At 42.7% G+C, this 22,819-nt stretch overlaps 1 protein-coding gene across 2 annotated transcripts in view; it reads right to left on the reverse strand.

The window, feature by feature from the left end:
• The window catches only part of AIG1 (androgen induced 1), a 201,398-nt gene that overhangs the window by 133,281 nt on the left and 45,298 nt on the right, over positions 1–22,819 (reverse strand). For both annotated transcript variants that reach the window (XM_019550152.1, XM_019550153.1), the window contains exon 2: positions 14,938–15,093. In XM_019550152.1, coding sequence (XP_019405697.1) covers positions 14,938–15,093 — 156 coding nt within the window. The remainder of the gene's footprint in view (positions 1–14,937; positions 15,094–22,819) is intronic.

Genomic DNA, 22,819 nt, shown 5'->3' on the forward strand with positions numbered 1-22,819 from the left:
TGCTTATCTTGCTGGGATCCTATGACCCCAGCTGACTTCCTGCCCTTTGGGCAGGGGGCTGGACTCGATCTTCCAAGGTCCCTGCCAGCCCTAATGTCTATGAAATCTATGAAATCTATGAAATCCCCAGGATACAATAGCTGAAGTTAGAGTTAGTGCCCACTGCACCTTCTGCCACCCCTCCCACCATGGAGCAATATGGGTGCAGACAGAAGTGACAATTTTCACCCAATCTGGTCACAGAAAGCCATCTACAGCCATGACCAAACACAAGTCCATGGCTTCAGACCACTTCAAAAATGGCCAATCAGGTGAAAATCTGAGCCCTCATTGCATGAGGGGTCAGATGAAGACATTTCAAAACAGAGCATCTTCTGTAATTTGTCTGCACTGCCTCCCAGCCTGTCACTGTTTTCAGAATGGGAGGGGGGAAAGGGAGCAGGGAGAGTTTGGCCTGAGGTTTTTGCAGTCCCTGCTCAAGGGTGGGGAGGGTGTATTGGAGCCCTACTCTCCAGCACTGGCTGGGGAACTCCTAGAACCAGGTCCTTCACAGGGACAGGCTGGGAGAGAGGAGTGGCTGTAGCTAGGGGAAACAGGCTGCTGCAGACTGTCAGCCAGCATCTTGAGTCCCTTCTTCCCTCCCCCCACCACCCAACCAACAGTGAACTTCTGTTTGGTCTGGGGGATCGTTGCAACTCAGAATACTTCCTGTAAAGTGTTCATAGTTACAGTGGGGAGGTGTACTTCTGTCTATGCCCTTAAAGAGTATTTTGTGAACTAAGGTGTTATTTCAAATGAGTAATGGTAGATAAAAGCCATGCTTTGTGTAACCCAGATGTAGGCAATTATTTCAGCTTGAGGGTCACTTAACAAGTTTTGGGAAGCTGTTGAGGGCCACAAGGGTTGCCCCACCTCTTGAGAGGTGCTCTGCCCCTGGTCACTGCAAGTCCCCTTTAAACCATGACCCTTGCCACCTGAAGTCTTTCCCTTTCCCTTGGAAATACTCCTTGTTGGGGGTGGGGGCAGGGGCCATCATGGAACCAGAAAAAAAATCATATACTAAAAAAAGCAAACATTTACTATAACATATTTTAATTTTATTTCAAAAAATATTTTTGTCCTGATTTATGTGTGTTTGCATAATGTGTAGAGGTAATTGCATAACAGCTCAAATGCAGTCTTACTCTTGCATATTATGTGTGTGGGGGTTAATGTGGGGTGCATGGCTGGGGGAGTGTGTGGGTGGGGAGTGGGTGTGTATGTGTGGTTGAGTGTGGGGTGCTTATATGGTGGGTGGGGTGGTGGGGGTGGTTGTATGTGTGGGTGTGGGAGGTGTGAGGTGTGTGGTTGGGGTGGGGTGTGTGTGTGGGAGGGTATGAGTGTATGTCAGGGTATGGGGGGTTGGGTGTGTGTGTGTGTGGGGGGGGGGTCCCCAGAGTCCCCAGAGCCACATGTGGTGGCAGCTTGCAGGGCAGATCTGCCCTGCCCCATAGCATGCAACTCTCGCACTTCCACTGGAGTCCACAGCTGCACATGGTGACAGGGTGTGGGGCCAGCCCTGCTTGGCCCCATAACACTCAGCTCCTGTGCTCCCACCAGAGTCCCTGGCTGCACGTAGTAGCGGCATGCAGGGCCAGCCCCACCCATCCCCATAGCGCACAGTTCCCACACTCCTGCCTGAGTCCCTGGTGCATATGGTGGCAGCATACATAGCCAGCCTGGCCCAGCTTCGCAGTACATAGCTCCCACCAGAGTGGCAGTATAGTGTGGGGCCAGCCCCACTTGGGCCCATAGCACTTAGCTCCTATGCTCCCATCTGAGTTCCTAGCTGCAAGTGGTAGTAGTGTGCAGAGCCAGCCTGGTCTGGCCCCATAGTGCATAGCTTCCTGTGCCTCTTTTCCCCAACAGGAGTCCCTGGCCCTCCAGCCCCATGGGGCCCTTATCTGATACCAAAGGAGCAAACTTTCAGAGGGACAGTCAAGGGCCAGGGCCCATGATAAACCTTTTGGCTTACAGAGAGGTGCCATGGGCCACGTGGAATAGTCTGGTGGGCTGGATCCAGCCAACAGGCTGTATTTTGCCTGTCCCTGGTATAACTCCTACTATACTTTTCTTAGGGCAATACCATTTAGATAACTGGCACACAGTTAAATAGCATAGATAAGCACAAGAAGGACCTTGTTTTGTTACTCCTCATATTCTGTGGATCCTCTAGACAAGTGGACACTTCAGTTTCTAAGTAGGCGTTGGGCAGTGTTTCAGAAGATGAAATGCCTGCCTTGATGTACACAGTTATAGTATCATTAATATTACATAGCAGCAGCAGCAGCAGCAAAAACAATATTACAGTACATAACACAATTTCCTTCTTGCACATGAGGGAAAAAGCAAAACTTTAAAATTTCCTGTTTCACCTTTAAGTCTTTAAAAAGGAACATGAAAAGAAAACAGGTGATGCTAGTAAGGGGGTAATTTTAAAGCACAAATCAGGAAGCTGTTGGTGACTCAAAAGGAAAAACAAGGGACTTTAGTCAAACAATACAAATGAAAATAATAAATAAATGTATTAACTGGCAGGGGGAAGGCAACCAAACGAACTGTATAATTTGCTGTTTACATACACCTAGCCAACAATTTCTGTGCAAAAGAATAACAAACCCAATGGAGCTTTATTTTCCTTTACCATGTACTTTTATAACTTACTAACCTACACAATTACATTAATTTATTTCCTACATATTTTCAAGAGAAAACTGAGGCCTATATCAGCCACATGAGCACGAACACTCTCTTGTACTTTTTGTAGGTGTAAAATATTCTCCTGTGATCTTGACTTAAATTTCCACATACCATCATGTGTTTTGATGCCAGCTTGCTGCCTTTCTGCCTATTTTGTTGAAGTGAAGGTAGTTGAATGGTGATACTAATTTATTACACACACACAGATACAATATAGCATGTGTATATGTATGTGTGTGTAGGTATATAATACAGACACATATGCATATATATGTAATAAATAGTACCTAGTTTGTAAGGATATGTGGAAGCCTTCAGAATTAAGAGCACTAAAGACATATTATTAAAGGCAAATTTTAGCTGCCATAAATTGTCCTAGAACACATGCTAATGAAGCTAGACCTATTTCCCCAGTCAAGGTTCAATTAATTTGATATGGACATGTAAGTCACAAAGAGCAGGAGCTGGGGAATTGAGAAAGAATTTTCTTTATAGAATAAACTTTCATAATCAATGATCTGGAAGATGGGATGGAGTGTACCCTCAGCAAGTCTGCAGATGACACCAAGCTCGGAGCATAGTAGATATGCTGGAGGGTAGGGTTAGGGTTCAGAGACACCTCAACAAATTGGGGGACTGGACCAAAAGAAATCTCATTTAGTTCAATAAGGACAAGTGCAAAAACCTGCACATAGAATGGAACAATCCCATGCACCAGTACAGGCTGGAAACTAACTGGCTTGGGCAGCAGCTCTGCAGAAAAGGATCTAGGGGTTACAGTGGACAATAAGCTATGTGAGCCAGCAGTGTGCCTTGTTGCAAAGAAGGCTAATGGCAGACTGGGCTGCACTGGTAGAAGTATTGCCAGCTGATCAAAGGAAATGATTCTTCCCTTCTATTTGACACTGGCGAGGCCACATCTGGAGTACTGTGGTCACTTTTGAGCCCCTGCTACAGAAAGAATGTGGACAAACTGGACAGTCCAGAAAAGGGCACCAATAATGGTTAGAGGTATGAGGCAGATGACTTGTCAGGAGAGGCTGAGGGAATTGGGCTTATTTAGTTTGGAGAAGAGAAGACTGAGAGAGGATTTAATAGCAGCCTTCAACTACCTGAAGGGGTAGTCTCCAAAGACGATGGTATAGACTGTTCTCAGTGGTAACAGATAATAGAACAAGGATCAATGTTTTCAAGGTGCAGAAAGGGAAGTTTAGGTCAGATAATAGGAACAACTCTCTCACTAGGAGGGGAGTAAAGCACTGGAACGGGCTACCCACAGACATGGTGGAATCTTCATCCTTGGAGATTTTTAAGATCTGACTAGACAAAGCCCTGGCTCAGATGATCTAGTTGGGGCTAGTCCTGCTTTGATCAGGGGTTGGACTAGATGACTTCCGAGGTCCCTTCCAACCCTCATTTTCTATGATTATGATTCTATGAATTATTTGTACCATATGGTTTTACACCTTATTATGAAGTACTTGGAAATTGCCAGTCCAAGTGGCAGAATACGATATTAGATGGACTTTGAGTTATTCTATGGAAATTTCTGTTATTTTCAAGCTAGTGGAGAAAAGGAGTTAGATGGATGACAGTTTAGTAGATATTTGCAATTATTTCCAAGACTAAAATCCAGATCAACATTCTTTATTTTTTAAGATTGTTGAGCAATATGCATTTTGATCATGCAATTGCTTTCCTAATAAAAGCCAAGCACAAAATTATAGAAAAAAATTGTAAAATCAAAATTATTACAAAAAAAATCTAGAAATAAGAACAGGGAAAAGTGGGGTGTTGTGATCTCTTAAGCTCAAAGGTCTTAAATGCCATTGACTTATTTTTGAAAAGAAGAAAGAAATAGATCTTCAGATTTTTTGATGCATAGTCTATAAGGCTACCCTACTAGTTACATAATACAGGAGGATATTTGTAGTACTGAATAGGCTAGGTAAGAGTATGCCTAAAAGAACAAAATTGAAAAAGCCAAATACAGAATACCAAAAGATATTTGTATCTGTAATAATAGTTTATAATGGATTACAGGAAAGGGAATGATAGGAAGAAAGGTTATTATTAGTTATACAGAATATTTTTTGATGCTGTGCTCTGAAACATCTGAAAACACACTTTTATTCCCCTAGAAATGCCCCTTTTATTTGTCATCCTCTTGTTCTAGATGCATTATAAGAAACATGATTGTAGTGCCATATAAAGTTTACATAAAATACAAATTAGTGATGAAAACTTGGCAGACTTTATGATCTGTGACAAACAAACAGAAAACAACAGGGATAAGCTAAAAACATTGGTATAAACTCTGCCATAATATGCCCTTATTTGCTTGGAGCTGGAGTCTTATTTCAACTATGGTGACTTTCCACCACTGTAACTGTAATTTTTCTTCCCATTTAAAAGTTACATTAAACAAACTTTGATTTTAGATAAAAAATGGACTTGCTATGACAGAATCTAGTGGGCAGAATAGCACTTCACTATGCAAATTGCATCACTATTTTAGTAAGTTAGATTTTGATTACATCTTACTCAAGTACCTTGAGGTGCCACTAAATTGGAGTAATGGCACAAGAGTGTTGCCTGGTGAGACTATTCATGGAGTAAGGTTTTAGCCAATACCAGTAAGAAGGGCAGAATTGGTCCCCTGAATTTTGGTTTGGTGGAACAGCTACTTTCAAACTGTGTTCCATGGAACCATGGGGTCCCACGATAAGTTATCACAAGGTTCACAAAAAGACTGGAGAATGGAGGCCGCCATTGCCATGCTGGGTCTCCTGGCTCCACATAAGCTCCCATGGCCGGTACAGGTACAGGTACAGGTACAGGTACAGGTACAGGTTCTGTGGCAGAAGGGCAAAAGATAGTGTTTCTCTCTGTCTAACAAGCATATGTTTATTTTTTGATGCTCCTAAAAGGAGCTGCTAGAGTCAGCTCATGTTTTATTTGAGCAGCTGGAGACAGAGTGCATAAGATACCACAGGAAAGGCAAGATTTGATTTTTTGCAAAACCACCCAAGGAGATTTTGCATGCCCTCTGGCCTTTTCTTTTTTTACTTTTTTGAGGGTAGGAAAAGGCTGGTGATCAGGCTACTCAGAGGGGGGAACTGTGATACTTATTTAGGCAGAACAAAAAATGAAGAGCTTTATTTTGATAGATTATTTCTTTCTACACTTCATTGTTTAACTTGGGAGTGGAAACCTCATTTCTCATCTGTTCTTTAGAACAGGCCATCTTGAGCTGAGGACTTTAGTAAGCAGGAAGCTGAAAGCAAACGATAAGAATAACCTTAAAAACTACAGTGATTTTTGCTCTGAAAAATAAAAAGCCCTTTTCTTTTGTATTTGCACTACAAGGAACATAAAATAATGCAAATGCTTTACAATAAGTGTGCTCAACTCCCAGCTCATGGGCCAGAACTAGCCTGTGGTGCCAATTCATCTGGTCTCTCCATGGGTCTGGACTTTTGGCAGCAGGAGAGAGGTGCTACTGATCCCCTGCTGCCAAGTTATAGACCTATGGGGAGCCCTGGGCCCTGTGTGCTGGATCAGGTGCCTGATCCCATCATGCATGGCGAGGAAGGGGTGGCACTGGGCACCCTGGGCCCAATCCCAGTATGTGGAATTGAAAGAGGTGTGAATCCAGGCTCCTGGGCCCAATCCTGATGCACAGGGTAGGGAGAGGGTGGCACCAGGCTGCAGGATGCAATCTGGCATGTACCCCTGAACCAGCCCCACACCATTCATCTGGCCCATAGGGCCAAAAGGTTGAACACCTTAGGCATCCAAATTAATATTTTTAAGTTAACTGGCAAGTTTTAAGAAGGATGAAATTGCATCAGAAACCCAATAAGCATTTTATTCACATCTGGTTAAATTTTCTATTTAAAAGTTTTTACATGTCTCTGTTGGAAACCACTGTATTGAAAAGCCCTGTAGAGAGCTCTATGACTCAAGGAAGTCCATGTTCAAATGCTCTTTTCTGTAGGGAGGAAGCTGTCAAGAAGATAGGAGAAGCGGGGGAATTTATTCTCATTTTCTACAGTCCCTCTGGTGTATAACAACTTTTTTATAGCCTCTGTTTGATATATCAATAGCTCACTGCATATTTTCTTGATCTAAAAAGTTCCTTGCAGAACAACAGCAGCATTAGACTTCTGTTACCTATGGACAACAACTCGTCATACTCTCTGTCACAATGTATAGTACCTTATTTTATAAGTAGCACCTGGAAAATGGGACAAATTTTAACACTTCACTTTTTATCATCCTTCTGCACTGTAGTTAACACCTACATGACCTAAATATAATGTAATGAGTAGAACTGAAAAAAGATCTGGTTTCAGGAGGGAATTGAACTGGTAAGGACTAGAGGTTCAGAAATGCATGGCAGTACAGAAGGTGTCTCCTGCAGGGCTTAAACTTCTTCAACAATGGGATGTTGTTCCAAGAAGGAGGACTGCTAGGAAGAGATGGGTTCAACCTCACAAAGAGAGGGAAGACCATCTTTTCAGATAGGCTGGCTAACTAGATTTGCCAGGAGATGAAGACCAAGCCCTGAGGTAACTGGGAAAGAGAGTGATCTGGAGGAAGCACAAGCAGAAGGAGGCAACAGGGGAGGCATTTTCATTCTTCCTGAGAAAGTAGGGCAATTGCTGAGTTACCTTAGGTGTCTGTACATGAATGCATGAGGCCTTGAAAACAAGGAGGAAGAACTGGAAGTCTTGCACAGTCAAAGAACTATGATGTGATTGGAACAACAGAGACTTGGTGGGAGAGCTTGCACAACTGGAGTACTGTCATGGATGGGTATAAACTGTTGCTTAGCAGGGAACTCTTCAGTAAGCTAAAACACAAAAGGAAGCTTACAAGAAGTGGAAACTTCAACAAATGACTAGGAAAGAGTATGAGTATTGCTCAGGCATGCAGGGATGAAACCAGGAAGGCCAAAGAGCAATTGGAGTTCCAGCTAGCAAGGAATGTGAAGGGTTTCTACCCTCCTGTTAGTTGCAAAAGGAAGGTCAGGAGAAGTGTGGCCCCTTACTGAATGGGGGAGGCAACCTAGTGACAAACGAGGAGGAAAAGGCTGCAGTACTCAATGCCTCCTCTAGCTCAGTCTTCACAGGCAAGGTCTGCTCCCAGACTACTGTACTGGGCAGCACATTTTGCCGGGGAGATGAGCAGTTAATAGTGGCAAAAGAACAGGTTAGGAACTATTTAGATTTGTACTGTGTACAAAAGTCCATGGAGCCAGATGGGATGCAGCAGAGGGCCCTGAGGGAGCTGGTTAATGTGATTGCAGAACCACTAGCCATTATCTTTGAAAACCTGTGGTGATTGGGAGGGGTCTGGGAAGATTGTAAAAAGGCAATATAGTACCCACCTTTAGGAGAGAAAAGGAGGAGGATCCGGGGAACTACAGACTGGTCAGCTTCACCTCAGTCTGGTCCCCAAGGAATCCATTTCTAAACTCTTGGAGGAGAAGGTGATTAGGAACAGTCAGCATGGATTCACCCAGGGCAAGTCATGCATGACCAACCTGATTGCCTTCTATGATGAGATGACTGTATCTGTGGATGTGGGGAGAGCAGTGGATGTGACATATCTTGACTACAGCCAGGATTTTGGTACAGTATCCTACAACATTTTTGCAAGCAAGCCAAAGAAGTAGGGGCTGGATGAATGGACTGGAAGGTGAACAGAAAACTAGCTGGAGTGTCAGGTTTAAAGGGTAGTAATCATTGGGCTGATGCCTAGTCAGCAGGTGGTATCAAGTGGAGTGCCCCAGGGGTTAGTCCTAGGAGCAGTTTTATTCAATATCTTCATCATCAACTTGAAAGATGGGATGGAGTGCACCATCAGCAATTCTGCAGATGACACTAAGCTGGGGGAAGTAGTAGATACACTCAAGGGTAGGGCTAGGATTAAGAGATACCTCAACAACACGGAGGATTGGAGCAAAATAAATTTCATGAGGTTCAATAAGGACAAGTGCAAAGTCCTGTGCTTAGGATGGAACAACCTCATGCAGCACTACAGAATGGGGACTGATTGGCTAAGCAGCAGCTCTGCAGAAAAGGCCCAGGGAGTTACAGTGGACAATAAGCTGAACAAGAGCCAACAGCATACCCTAGTTGCAAAGACAGCTAGCTGCATACAGGGCTGCATTAGTAGGAGTGTTGCCAGCAGAATTGATTATTCATTCCCCTCTATTTAATGCTGATGAGGCCACATCTGGAGTACTGTGTCCAGTTTTGGGCCCCCCCATTACAAAAAGGATATGGACAAATTGGAGACAGTCCAACAGAAGGCAATGAAATGGTTAGGGAGCTTGGGCACATGACTTCTGAGGAGAGGCTAAGGGAACTGGCATTTTTACTTTGTGGAAGAGAAGACTGAGGGGGGATTTAATGGCAGCCTGAAGGGTAGTTCCAAAGAGGATGGAGGTAGACTGTTCTCAGTGGTGACAGATCACCAGAGATCCTGGTCTTCTCCAATTAACAAAATCCCCAATTTTCAGATTTAAAAAAGTAACCCAAAATGCACATTTTTACATGATTAAAATGAAGCACTACTATATATATCTATATATTAGTGGTGTTCCATTTCACTCCTGGAAAAATGTGGATTTTAGGTTACTTTTTTTAATCTGAGAATTGGGAAATTTTTTAATCAGAAAAAAACAATATCCCTGCAGATGACAAAACAAGGATCAATGGTCTCATGTTACAACAAGGGAAGTTTAAGTTCGATATTAGGAAATAAATTCTCCCCAGGAGGGTAGTAAAGCATTGGAACGGGTTACCCAGCAAGATTTTGGAATCTTCATCCTTGAAGGTTTTTAAGAGCCGGCTAGACAAAGCCTTGCCTGGGATGATCTAGTTGGGGATGGTCCTGCTTTGAGCAGAGGGTTGGACTAGATGACCTCCTGAGTTCTCTTCCAACCCTAATTTTCTATGATGCTATGAAATTTAAACCTGAGGCTGGCTGCTGAGGCCAGTGTTATATTCTGAAGATCTATTGTTGTGTCTTCTGAAAGCCACTAAAAGAAAAACACAATTAAACTGTTCTTTCCAAATAATAAATAATAATAATAATAATGCACTGAATATATTTGGTTCTCTATTTGAAGGCCTTCTCTAGAGAAGGAGAATGTTCATACAGTAGGTGTGGACAGTTTTTGCTGTCGGTTTCTAACGTTTCTTTTGAGAATATGGAGTGTTTGTATCCATTTACCCTTTCGAATCAATCTAACTAGCTCCTAGGTATACTGCTTGCCTCCAGGGAACTAGCCAGTTTACAGAGTTCTCATTTGTACATCTGAGAAGGATACAGCCAGCAAAGATTCCTCAGTCACAGACAAAAAGACACATAACTCGGGAAAGAAAAGGTAAAGTGTGCTTGCCATATCTGAAGTGGCTCATTTTGAGGGTTGCTGTTTCCACACACAGGTATGCCCCCAAATTGGGATAACTACTATCATGTTTGGTCTTTATCAACAGCTAATAAGTTATGTTCATTTTTAGCATGCATGCTTGTATGAAAGAGTATACATTCTTTTTTAGCATAACAGGGATTTTAGTCATCTGAACTAACCAACGAATGATCTATTTGTTTATGTTCAACTCAGGTGTTATACCAGGTGTTATGCTCAACCCCTGACATGCATGCTAGAGAACAGCATGTGAAGGCATTTTGCTCGGCATGCAAACCCTGGGGAAGAGGCTGGGGCTGCACTGCCACAGCAAGGATCAGGCCCCTTGCAACTACCCCACTCTCTACCCCTGGCATGCCAATTCAAGGTTGTGGGAGTTTTTGGCACTCTGCCCAAAAACATTGCCAACCCCTATGTTAGACATAAAGATCGTGGTTTCAAATACTCTACAGTAGCTGACTCCAGAATCAAAAGGGAGACTTGATTAAACATGTATCAAATAGATAGGAAACTCTGGGATCAGAGATAAGGAATGTTTCTGTGGAACTGAATGCATGTCAGACAGTGGCTGAGTCCATATCAAAAGGGTCTCCATTAGCACAGGTATCAGGCAGCTGGAGGCACTAGGATCATCAGCAGATATAGGACATGTTCTGGGGAATTACCGGAAAAGAGACAAAAGGAGATAGGGAACCAGGGATTTAAGGAGAAGTCTGTTGGAGGGAAAGAGAAGAAGACACCCTGAATCTAATGGAAGCAAGGAACGCCGGCCAAGGAGTCTGGAGGATCATTTCAGAAATTAACAGGTTGCTAGCAGCTTGAAACAGAGAGAATACTAGGAAGCTGTTTCAGGTTAGAAGGCAGCAGCAGCAGGGGTGTAATAAAGCAGCCAGGCACCTAGGTCAGAAGATACAGCGGGGGCAGTGGAGACCTCCAGCTACCATCATGCCACTGACATGATTGAGCGACTGCGACAGCAGCTGATATTTTCCTAACCCCCTCCAAAGTTGGTGTCTGGGGGTGCTGACCCAGTCACAGAAATCAGAGAAGGTTGGAAGGGGCATCCAGAGATCATCTAGTCCAATCCTCTGTCTGAGGGTTTGTAACTACCCAGTTTGGAAGCATTCTAGTTACAAACTGGGTAGCAGTGCAGTGTTTCGGTTTTATTTCTGTACATGTTCCCAAGCATAACAGCCTTTTGTCCTGTGTCTTTCTGTCTTATATAATCAACCTGTTTGGGGTTTTTACCTTACCATTGTCTTGTGATGAGTGATTTCAGGGTGGCTGGCATGCTATTCCTATGGGGATAGCAAACCTATTTTTTGCAAACCCTGGGAGTTTACAGGCCCCTACTCCCCTAAGCTGTAAGGTCCAGTCTGGATGCTGATGAGACAAAGTCTTGCTAGTGAGAGACAAGCCTGCCATGTACAAGATGGAGTCAGGTGCCTAAGAATACACAGCAAAATGACGGGGAGAAGGCCTGGAGTTCAGGGGTTATCCCAAGGTAAGAATGAGATTTATCAGAACTACTCAGGGTCTACAGCTTAGAAACTCTCCTGCTATTGCTAGCAGGGGGTGTATAATTAATGTTCTCTGAGAAGGCCTCAATCTGTTTTGGGAAGTTTCAGGTCTGAAAAGAGGCTATGTGGAGAGGATGTGCTGAGGAAGTATGGAGATGTCAAGGAGCTGAAACAGTACTGAGAGGAACGCAGTATTATAAGCAGCACAGCAGATACTGAACACCTGGTGAGAGAGAGTGTGGGAGAATCTTGATGTGTATGAAAGCTTTGAATTGTGGATTTTTAAAAATACCTCAAGCATTTAAATAAACAATATTACATAGGTCTTATTGGGCTTTTCTCTTTTCTAGTTTCAACAGAGTAGCAGGTGGGGTTAAGTCTCTGGGGTATTGTCTGGGCAGTCATCTTATTATTATACTTTAATATTTTGTTCTGTTTTTATAATTTATCCTGTTTTATTGTAAACTGCCCTGAGCCTTTTTGGGGAAGGACAGCATAGAAATCCAATAAATAAATGAAAGAAGCCTCTGTTATCAGGCAGAATCACAATTACAGTGGCTGGGGCGCAGCCCCTGCTAGACCCCCCATGGGAGGGGCGGTGCTGGTGGGAAACTCGCCTGGTGGCATCTGGGTGAGCTTCCCCAACATACTAAAGACAAGCTCCAGTGGAAAACTCACCCAGCAGGGTCTGGACAAGCTGCAGGACCCAATCTGGCATGCCAGAGAACTCTGGGCAGGGGAGGGGGGAGCTCACCGGGTGGGGTCTGGATAGCCCGCGCTTCTCCGGAGCACTGAAAAAAAGCTCTGGGGGAAAACTGGAGCGACATGCTGGTTTCAGGGTCTGGGGAACACATGCCCTGGAAGCTGGTGCTGATTGGATCAGAGGAAGCCTGCATGGTTTAAAAGAAGGATGCCAAGAGAGGTTTGGCATTTGGTGTCCAGGGGAACAAAGGTGATACAGCAGGACCGGAAAGAGGAGTCCACCGCACTGGAGACTCAACCAGCTGAACCCTTATAGGACATCAGGATACTGCAACCATGAGTGAATGAGCAACCTGACCCATTGAGCAAGATAATTGACACCGGATGGCAGGGTAGTGGTGGGTGGACTCCCAAGCCATTGGGGCTGGGACATATGGAGAAAGTATCCAGGAAAAAGGTTGTTGAACCCACCAGGAAAGTGGGCACAAATCCACCACAGAGACAGGGTTAACCTCGAGGGACCCCAAGATAGCCCAGGTAAATGAGGGATTTGCCTGGATAGACTGAGTATACAGCCAACAGGTTCAAACCAGCTACAGGGAGCTGAGATAGACCTTCGAACCTGGGTTCAGAGCGGGTTTTTTTGTCTTCCAGAGAATGTACTACAAACAAATGGTGAGAGCCTGTTTATTTTTTTATTTAGCACTCCCAGACAAGGAAAGCATAGCAAAGGGAAGATCCCTGTGGATCTGAGTTACAGCTAATTAGGTTATAATACATACACCTGGGCCCTTTAGAGCTGCCTACTTGAGGATCTTGGAGACCAGCAGGCAGAGATTTCACCACCCAAGGTCCACCAACCCCAGGGAGAGGAAAAGTGATTGCAGACTAGATTGGAACATCAAAACCTGAAGAGAGAGACTTATCTTGGGGGGCAGACACCAAACAGTTGTAGAGCAAGTAACCAAACTGGGTTGGGGAGAAACCAAGACCCAGTGACTTGTGCTCACTGTCCACAGAGAAGTATGACTCATCACCTGAGAGGAAAGGGGCAGGGTGTAGCGGTGGCGGAGCCCTGTGGAAGACCAACCCTTATCAGTCACACTAACACTCTACATACCATCCAACCTCCTAAAGAATAGCATAACATTAAGATAGGAGAGAAGGAGTAAAGATGAGGTAGATGTCCCAGTGATCATAGCAGGAGAAAGGGGAGGTGAGTGGACACACCTACACTATACAATTCCCAAAATTTCTCAAAATACAAATAAAAAAAGATCACTTGCAAGCCTATTAATTAATACATTTTGAAATGAACCCCACAAATTAACTACGATGTGTGTTTTCTATACTGTATTTTAGCTGGAAACCTGTAACTAGTTAACACAACATAAAAGTAGCAGTTTTTTCAGGAGTAAGCTAGCAATGCCATAACTTAAGGTTACCAGTTGGTAACGTGGGAAAGAAACACCTGGGTAGTGCTGTACTTGTGTTTTGTATTTTACAGGCTTGCACAAGCATTACTGTATTTCTTCATGTACTGTAAAATCCCATGTAAATTATGAAAATGAGTTCCAGTGAAGCATATCCAAGTATATACAAATCTATATTGCAAATTAGTATTTTCGATTAATAACTGTGAAGTTACAGTGGATGCTTAGTTGGCAAGCTTGGGAGGGTCTGACTGATCTGTGGGCAGGATTGGGGTTGTCCAAGTTGAGGGGGATAAAGGACTGGGGGGGCGCTAAAAATACCCCATTGTCAGGGGTGGGGGAACTTTTTCAGCCCTGCGGTTACATTGGGAACTGTACAGAATTTCAATTAGATTAGTCTTGCTGGACTTGATCTCAGTCAGACTTCTTCCGAGGTACAGTTAACTTGGATCAGGTCAGCCACTTTTAGACCAATATAACCTTCCTGAACTTCTGTACAGTTCACATTTAGATTGACCTAACTAGGGATCTAAGCGTAAGGTCCAAACCTGGGCAAACGAAGATTAGGTGGCCATTTTTAACACAATCTAATCTCCCCAAACATCAGCACCTAGACACTATGTAATTACTATCCATGATTTGCTGGGCGATTCTACAAATGGGCCCCAGATTCCCTTTCCATTTCTGCATTAGACAGTTCTGACTTATACAGGCTAAACATATGTGACTCCCTATAAGACATACTGGAACTGTAGAAATTCTCTCTCTTGAGCACATTTCCAAGTTTTACAGATTCTGTCTTAGTTTTCATTGTACATGCAAGATCAAGACTGAAGTGTGAATATATTTCATGTACATTGTATATCCACAACAGTTTTTAAAAATTAAATTAAATAAGTAACCAAACCATAATTCCAGTAATATCAGTAGTCTTATCTCCAGGATAAATAAGAGAGGGCACAGTTTAACATCAATTTTACTTTTTTTCACTCTTTCTGAGAATGGAAAAATCTTTTTTTGCAGCCAGAAAATAATGAATAGGTTATATGAGCTATCCTTGTTGATACTGAAATGAACTCTTTATCACCATACTCACAACTCCAACAGGGAAAGCTAAAACAGCCATCATCCAGTCACGGAGAGAAATGAGCTTTTTTAGCTGTCTTTCTTGTTCTTGGTTGTCATTTCCTTTGGTGAGGAGACTGGAGAGGTCAGTCAATACACAGATCCCAAAAAAGACAGCCTGGATAACCTGCAGAGAAACAATATGCACTCTTGAAATGTAAAAACAAAGATATTCAGACACAAGGTATTTCAGGGCAACAGGCCAAGAACTGAGCTAGGCCTGCAAAAACTTTAATTGCTTAATTATAGTAGAACTTGTTTTTTTTCTTAAATGTAAAAGCAGCCTGTGTTTTCAGGTCCAAAACCTTTAGGACAAATCATGAATGTACTGAAATTAGCTTTCCAGTTCTCCATCAGTCTAAGTCCAAAATATTTCAACAATAAGAGCACTGAAGTAATTGCCCTAAGGAGAATACATGCAGAGAGTGAATGTGTTAATTAGGTCATTAGAGTCTTAAAAAGATGATTTGCTGACTGTAGGTCTGAAGTCTGTTACCTCATCCAGAAGATCCTCGCACGACCCCACACATCTTGATTTTTGTGTTTCTGGAAGAGTCTAACTGATTAAACGTGTAAGGGGTATTTGGCAACAGAACTTTCTACTGTTACCCAAGGCCTAAAAATCTCCATGGTGATGATGCTGACTCTCCTGAGTGCTTGAATTTACCTTAGTTGGCCCCAGAGTCATGAGGGTAGAAGCCCGAAAATAGAATAAAAGGCAAGGCACTTCTAAAACATCAAGACAACACATGGGTGACTGTTGCCACCTTAGTTGGCGGGGGTACATGCTCCCCCTGCAACCAGTCCCACAGACGGGGGGGGCGGTCTCCCCCCACACCTGTGGCTGATTCCATGACAGCTGATTGCTGCTGCTGCTTCTGGGAATGACTGTTGCTATTTTGACTGGTGCTTGCAGGGGAGACACCTGTGCTCTTCCCCTCTTGCCCATCTCCTAAGTGGCAAGAATGGCCAGTCAGAGGATGCACCAGTGCTCTCTACACATCATCACTAAGACAAGACCTGTCACTCTCTCATGGCAGCAACAATATTCAAAGCTGCTTGCCCCCTCTGCCTTAAGACAAACTATTCAGAGGTAGAGGTGAGAGAACTGAGGATGAGGCACAAAGAATGTATGAGCTCCACATCTCCAGTGTAGGGTGGCCATCAAAGAGGACAGTCCGGTTGCCCTCTGTCCTCTATTGGTACAAAACCCAATGCCTTTATGTCCTCTATTTTTCTCAGCTTTTCCTCTGGTGGTTGGTTGTTACCTGAAACCAGACAGTGGAGTAGGGTGGCCATCACAGAGTACATTCCAGTTTTCTGCTACTCTGTCCTCTATTGATATGAAACCTGCCTCTAGAAGACATAAAGGCTTAGGGTTTCTGTCACAGGGCACTTAGGTGTCTGCTCCTAGAAGAGTAGAAACTTCCTGGGGAGAGCCCAAAAAGCCAGACAGGTGTAGGTTACCATGGCAACCACCTAATGAGGAAATTAGCCTGCACCTGCACCTGGTCAGCTGGCCAGAAGGGGTAGGGCCCTGGGCCCATTATAAACCCCTGGACGGGAATTAGGGAGGGCAGTTTGCTGCCAGCAGCCAAGTGGGAAGGACCCTCCTAGAGGAAGCTAGGGGATAAGGCCTGAGGGTGAGTCTAGCTTCTGGAAATTCCCGGGGCAAAGTTTGATTCTTTTAAAGGGATGGAGAATGATGGGAACTTATGTGTTATGTTATAGCCCAGGGGCTTATGTTTTGTTTGCTGTTTTGTAACAACCAGTGGTTTGGGTGAAGCTATTTGGGGAAGGAGGAGGCCTCATTGGGGGCCCACTACAGCGCAGGGACCCCGGTGCCAGGGAGGGCGTGGCATTTGGGGCATGGGGACAGGGCCGCGGAGAGTCCAGGCGCTGGTGAGGCGCGGGGACAGGGCTGCGGAGAGCCCAGTGAGAGCAAGGGGCCGAGTCATAGCAAGGCCCGGGAGAGACAACGACAATACCATCTGCGAGGCTTGGGGGATGGTAAAGGGGTGGTTGGAGCCATGCATGTATCCCATAAGACTGGGGACCCACAGGGTCCAGGGAAGTCTATCGGGATTGTGTCCAACCGGACATGAAGGCAACATCCCTACTCATTATCATTACATCAAGACGTGGCGGGTGAAAACAGAGGGTACCCAGCGGGCCTTATTGACACAGTAAAAGGGCCCTAGGGGTAACACGGCCATCCTTGAGGACCCCATCCTGTGACAGTTTCATATCAATAGAGGACAGAGTAGCAGAAAACTGGAATGTCCTCTGTGATGGCCACCCTACTCCACTGTCTGGTTTCAGGTAACAACCAACCACCAGAGGAAAAAAGCCAAGGGGGGGGGATCCCCAGAAGTTGCCCAAACTCTTCATTTTCACCCTTTGTTTCACTGAAGCAACACCTACATCTTTTATTTCACTTTATTATTGGTTTTTATTATTGTAGACATTTGTAGGAACCTAATAATCAGAATATAATCAAATCAAGCGGGTGATTTGATACGTTCAAAATATTGATATATTGGTCAACTCTTAAATCTTATCTTAGTACTGCTCTACCTTCCAATAATGAAGATGCAGTGAATCAGTACACTAATGTGGTTCTACATATTAGCTCGTTCATCCATTTTTACAAAACTAGTAAAAAAACCCACAGAATTGGTTTGTTCCATCAAATTGCAATCTGGGCTGTGGATAGGAGGGCACAATTCATCTAAATTAAGTCACTGATTCTGTTTCTAAATGAATACCTAAGTTCCTCACACTTCAGTTCATTAAAGCATGTAAGCTTAGGCTAAGAGTTAAGCACATATTGGGTGTTTTTAGACATACTCCAGGAAGTGTGCATGTGTTTGGGGGGACACTTTAACTAGTGCAGCACTGAGAGCCATGCTAATTAATGTGCCCAGAGCATCACATGTATCAGCGTCCCTGTGCTGAAGGATGGTGACAGGGTGCTTTGAACTTAAACTCCTCAAATGAGCTTTAGCTTAAAGTACTCCACTACCATTTTTCAGTGCGGGCATACTGATACACGTGATGCTGGAGTCTGCTGGAATGTAGCAATTAGCACGCCCCAGCAGACTCGATTAATCACAGTGCATCGGAGCTGCCTCCCTGCACGTGTATAGGAGCCCGTTATTTCCTGAACAAGGACAGACTTCTAATTAATTTTATTTAGTGTTTGTGCACTGCAGTGTATTAGGACCATACAGGAGGAGCAGAGTTTAGTCAACTAAGAATCAGACTGTCAGCAAGAAACTCCATAAATCAAACTGTCAGTTCTAATAGTGACTCACTGTATCATTATGGGAAAGTCCCTTAATCTCTCTATTTCATCAGTCAATAAAATGGAGATAGCAATAGTTATTCAAAGGGGAACTAAGACTATGAAGGTTATTAATTCACATTTGTACAGTGTTTTGAAAGTACACAGGCACAGATCCAGCAAAAGTTGATTAAGTCAAGTATAAAAAGCACAATCAAGAAAGTAATGGCTGAATTAGGATCTTAAAAAGAGCTAGTGCCAAAAACACAGATTAGAGTGGCTATAAACTTGCTCTATGGTTGCACAAGGGGTAGGAAGTAAAATCAAATAGTTATACTTAGAAAGATCAATTTCCATTCCCTACCTGGCAGTCACCTAAGTAGTTTGATTTTGATGCTGAGAGCCCAATATACCAATTTTGTCTGTGAATTAGCCAATAAAAATCCTTCAAATGGTCATTGAACATTTCATGTCATCACTACAATAGGAGCAGCTTGGGCTCCTGCTGCCTGAGTGTGTAAGTACGCACTTATTTGCTGCTCAAAATCTAGTATACAATGTCTGTGAAGCATTTATTGAAGAAACCAGCCAGAAAAACCATTAGAAAATGTCTATTATCTAAATTCTCAAAATTCTAATTTATTTGAAGAAATTACCAACTTTTATGTAATACTTCAAAAGAAATTATTTTCTTTTAAAAATAAGATTCTGGGTCCCTCAGAAGCCTGTGATGCTAACACTTTTTTCACAGTTTTTAATCAAAAATAGTCCCCTTCCCCTCAGCAGATGGCCTATTTACAAGAAAAAGTCTACAAGAACTAAATATGTAGTTGCCAATGCAGGAAAATAATTTTGGGGGAAATTAAGAAGGTATAACTAAGAAAAATAAGATGAATCTGAACTAAGAGAGCTTAGGCTGAATACCAGGAAATATTTCCTAACGGTGAGAGCTATTAGGCCATACAATAGTCTCTCAGAGGAAGTGGTGGAAGCCTTATTGCTTGAGTCATTCAAACTAAATTGGACAAAACATTCAAAAATATACTGCAGGGAACAATATCATATTGGCAGGGTTTAGATCAGTGACCTAACAGATTGTTTGCCGCTCTAACTATGATTCCCTGAAATCAGAACTATCCAAAGTAATACAATCTCAAGTAACTACACACCCACTTTCTAAGGGAATTGAAATTGTACATTCCCCAATCAATCATGAACTGAGCACTTCCCTTAGTTATTCTGCTTTGAAGGCAAAAATGCATGAGAAAATGTAATGGCATATATTATATAGTGAATGGTTTGTGAAACTCCTAACGGGGGGAAAAGCTACCCAGAGGTCACTAAATTATGATGTGATAAAGAATTCTATGATAAATGTAATAAACTGCAATGAAAAATACAGACAAAAATATAGGCAAGAAGTAAAGTGAATTTCTTAACTAGAGAGTTACTGAACTTTCAGAACCAGGCTCTATCATACTATAGAGGTCTGAAAGGAAACTTCCTTAGCTCCATCATACAAATTGCATATGTGCTTTAGTGACAGGGCTTTCTTCTCCCTTAAGTACAATGCACAAGAAATGCTACAGAAGCACTCTGGAATTAAACAGGGGACCTGCAGGGCTGAAAGCATGCACTTCAATGGCTTGAAGAAAAGAGCTAGGTTCTAAGTAGCTAGGGAATGCTTGAGTTGCATCCTCTGTGGGTTAGATATAAAAGCTGCATGTAACAGTTACAAAAAAAGTATTTAAGAATCTATGCTTCCTTCATGCAAATATCTGCAGATGTTAAGAGTGCAGCAATGTTCACTAAAATGTCCTGACGTTACTGACCGGCAGATTGACCACATTTTGTAAACAGAAGTCAGCTTTCAAAAATCTGTATGTAGTCATCACAAAATCTTAAAAATTATTTTACTTTTCAGGATTTGTAAGCAACAATTGAGACTCCACTAAATATACTCCCGTAAGTCTAAAATGCAGGGGAACCGCCTCCCAATACTTAACTTCTGAATGAGTTCTGAAGACAACACAGATTTATAACAATACATGAAGGAGGAAATAGCCTCACTTTACTCAATGCAACCAGAAAAAAAAAGGTTTGTGTATATGCAGAATTCTCAGAATGAAAAAAACTAGAAAAATAATCTACTGTAATCTCCATTTTGCATCTTCAGCTCTAGAACAGTGGATTTTAGCATGAATATGCAGCTTAGATAAACAGCAACAAATCAGGGATAAGACTATCTATAAATATTTCAATTACATAAATTCCAAGGAGAGAAAGAACTTACTGTGAATGATCTGAGAAGAAATAACTAGGGATACAGGAATGAGCAACTCAGAGACCTTTCCAAACTGAGATTTATTAAACTTTGCTGTAAGAGAGAAAGTGCTTTTTAAGTCTCTTTTCAGAGGATTAGAGACGAATAAACATTAGAGATTTGTCTATTGTGTGGTAGCTGCATGTTGGAGGGAGTCAGGGGCTGAATACACCCTGCTCCAGAATTGAAATGTAGCCAATGAAGCTGAAGCTTGTTCTTCAGCTCTTGGCCTCTGGCAAGCCTGAGAGTGGCTGCTGGGGAAAAGCATGGAGGAACCTCACTGCTCAACTTCCTAAGGCTGACTGGGCAGGTGTGGGTGGGGTGTGCCTAGACCCATTCACAGGACTAATTGCTGATGTGGTATGGACTGGCCCTGTCTTACTGTATTTACCTGAATTCAAGATGATAAGGCTGAATTTAAGACGGCCCCCTAAGAATTAATTTCTATATATGACAAATTTTATAAATTTGTTATAATTTTCCATGTATAGAATCTAACTATTGGAGTTCATCTTAAATTTGTCCATCCCCCATCACCTCCCCCATCTTCCCCCCCCACCTGCTCCTGCAACTGGGAAAGCAGTTGTCAGGGGGCAGGTGCAGGTGGTGGGGGAAGCAGTATGGGAGGAGGTAGATGGGCAGGCAGTAGCAGGAGGGGTCAATCTTGCCCCTCACCTGACCACACCTTGCCCCCTGCTGCCTGTTCCCCTCACTGCTTGCCCCCTCCCCACCCACACTGAGAGTAAAACTTGTGGCCTCAGTGTAGTCAATGAGAGTTTTATTTTAACGAGGAAAAAAAACTCCTATTGACTTTCTCAGTGCTAGTTTCACTCTGCATCTCTGGACTTATTCCCTGATTTAATCTATTATTATAATATCCATCTTTTTTCTCTTAAACAATGGAACATATACTGGTTCACTAGGATTTTTTTGTGATGTCTACATACCTAAGGGTGTCAGGCTTACTATAGTACACTCGTGTTACAGAAAGGAGATATAAATCCAAGGATAAGCATCTGCAATATTTTTTCATTAAGTGACTATCATAACAAATCATTCCATTTTTCCCATGCAAAATTAAATATACCTACTTTGGTTCCCATCCTGTTGCCATTGATATTAATGTGAACAAATATAATCCCGTAACATATTATTTATTTCAACTTAACATCTTAAAAAATTAGCTCAAAACATAGATATATTAACAACCTTTCCACGTATCGCTATGGGGTAAGACGCATAAGTAGGGATATGCAGAGAAAGAGAAAAAGTCTAGTTACGTAACATTAAACATGCATGTCAGGAAGGCAAGAAGACATCAACAAGCTGATACAGCAGAACCTGGATCATTCATATCCAGATGGTTCACAACCTGCTTATTTGCAGCAGGTTGCTGAATTAATGAGCTACTTGACTGTTTGCTGCAGCTTTTATATAAAAAGATGCCACTTCTCCAATTGCCTGGAGCTCTTTGGCTGTCCTATGCAGCCGATGGAAGAAATGGGGCCCTTTGATATAAAACTTCATAACAAAAAACCAAAACCCTCAGGGGTTCCATGTGACTGCTTGTTTCAAATAGATGTACCCCAAGCTAGCTTGTAAACCTTCATCTTTGCAGGGGGTAAGAAGCCTAACCCTACAAAGTATCCAGTTCCAACAACTAGTGCATTCTCTTTTCACATTCCAGAAGCTCCCCTTTTGTGCATAAAAGAAATGCACTTCTAATTAATACTTCCTTTATTTTACAGGTAAATTTCTGGTGTCAAAAGGCAAGAATTATTTTAAGGAGGAGGTGTAATTGTGAGTTGGTCACTTAGATTTTATTACAAGAGTATAGCGTCGTCATATACATTTTCAAACATTCTGCTGTTTCCCAGATATTCTGAAATTTCTGAAAATTTCTCCTGGAACCGCTCTTCCGATCTTACAGGTAAATTTCTGGTGTCAAAAGGCAAGAATTATTTTAAGGAGGAGGTGTAATTGTGAGTTGGTCACTTAGATTTTATTACAAGAGTATAATTTATACATATACATTTTCAAACATTCTGCTGTTTCCCAGATATTCTGAAATTTCTGAAAATTTCTCCTGGAAGCAGCAATACATGAAGCCTTAAATATATTCTCTTCTGAGACAATACACAGGTTGAAATGATAGCACACAAGTTTTGACTTAGTATGCAGAATCAAATTTCTGTAAACTGTCAATTCATGTAAGTTTCACAGTTTTGAGTTTGCCAAATATAT

The sequence above is a fragment of the Crocodylus porosus genome, unplaced genomic scaffold, assembly GCF_001723895.1.
Source record: "Crocodylus porosus isolate Cpor-Errol unplaced genomic scaffold, CroPor_comp1, whole genome shotgun sequence".
Classification (NCBI taxonomy): Eukaryota; Metazoa; Chordata; order Crocodylia; family Crocodylidae; genus Crocodylus; species Crocodylus porosus.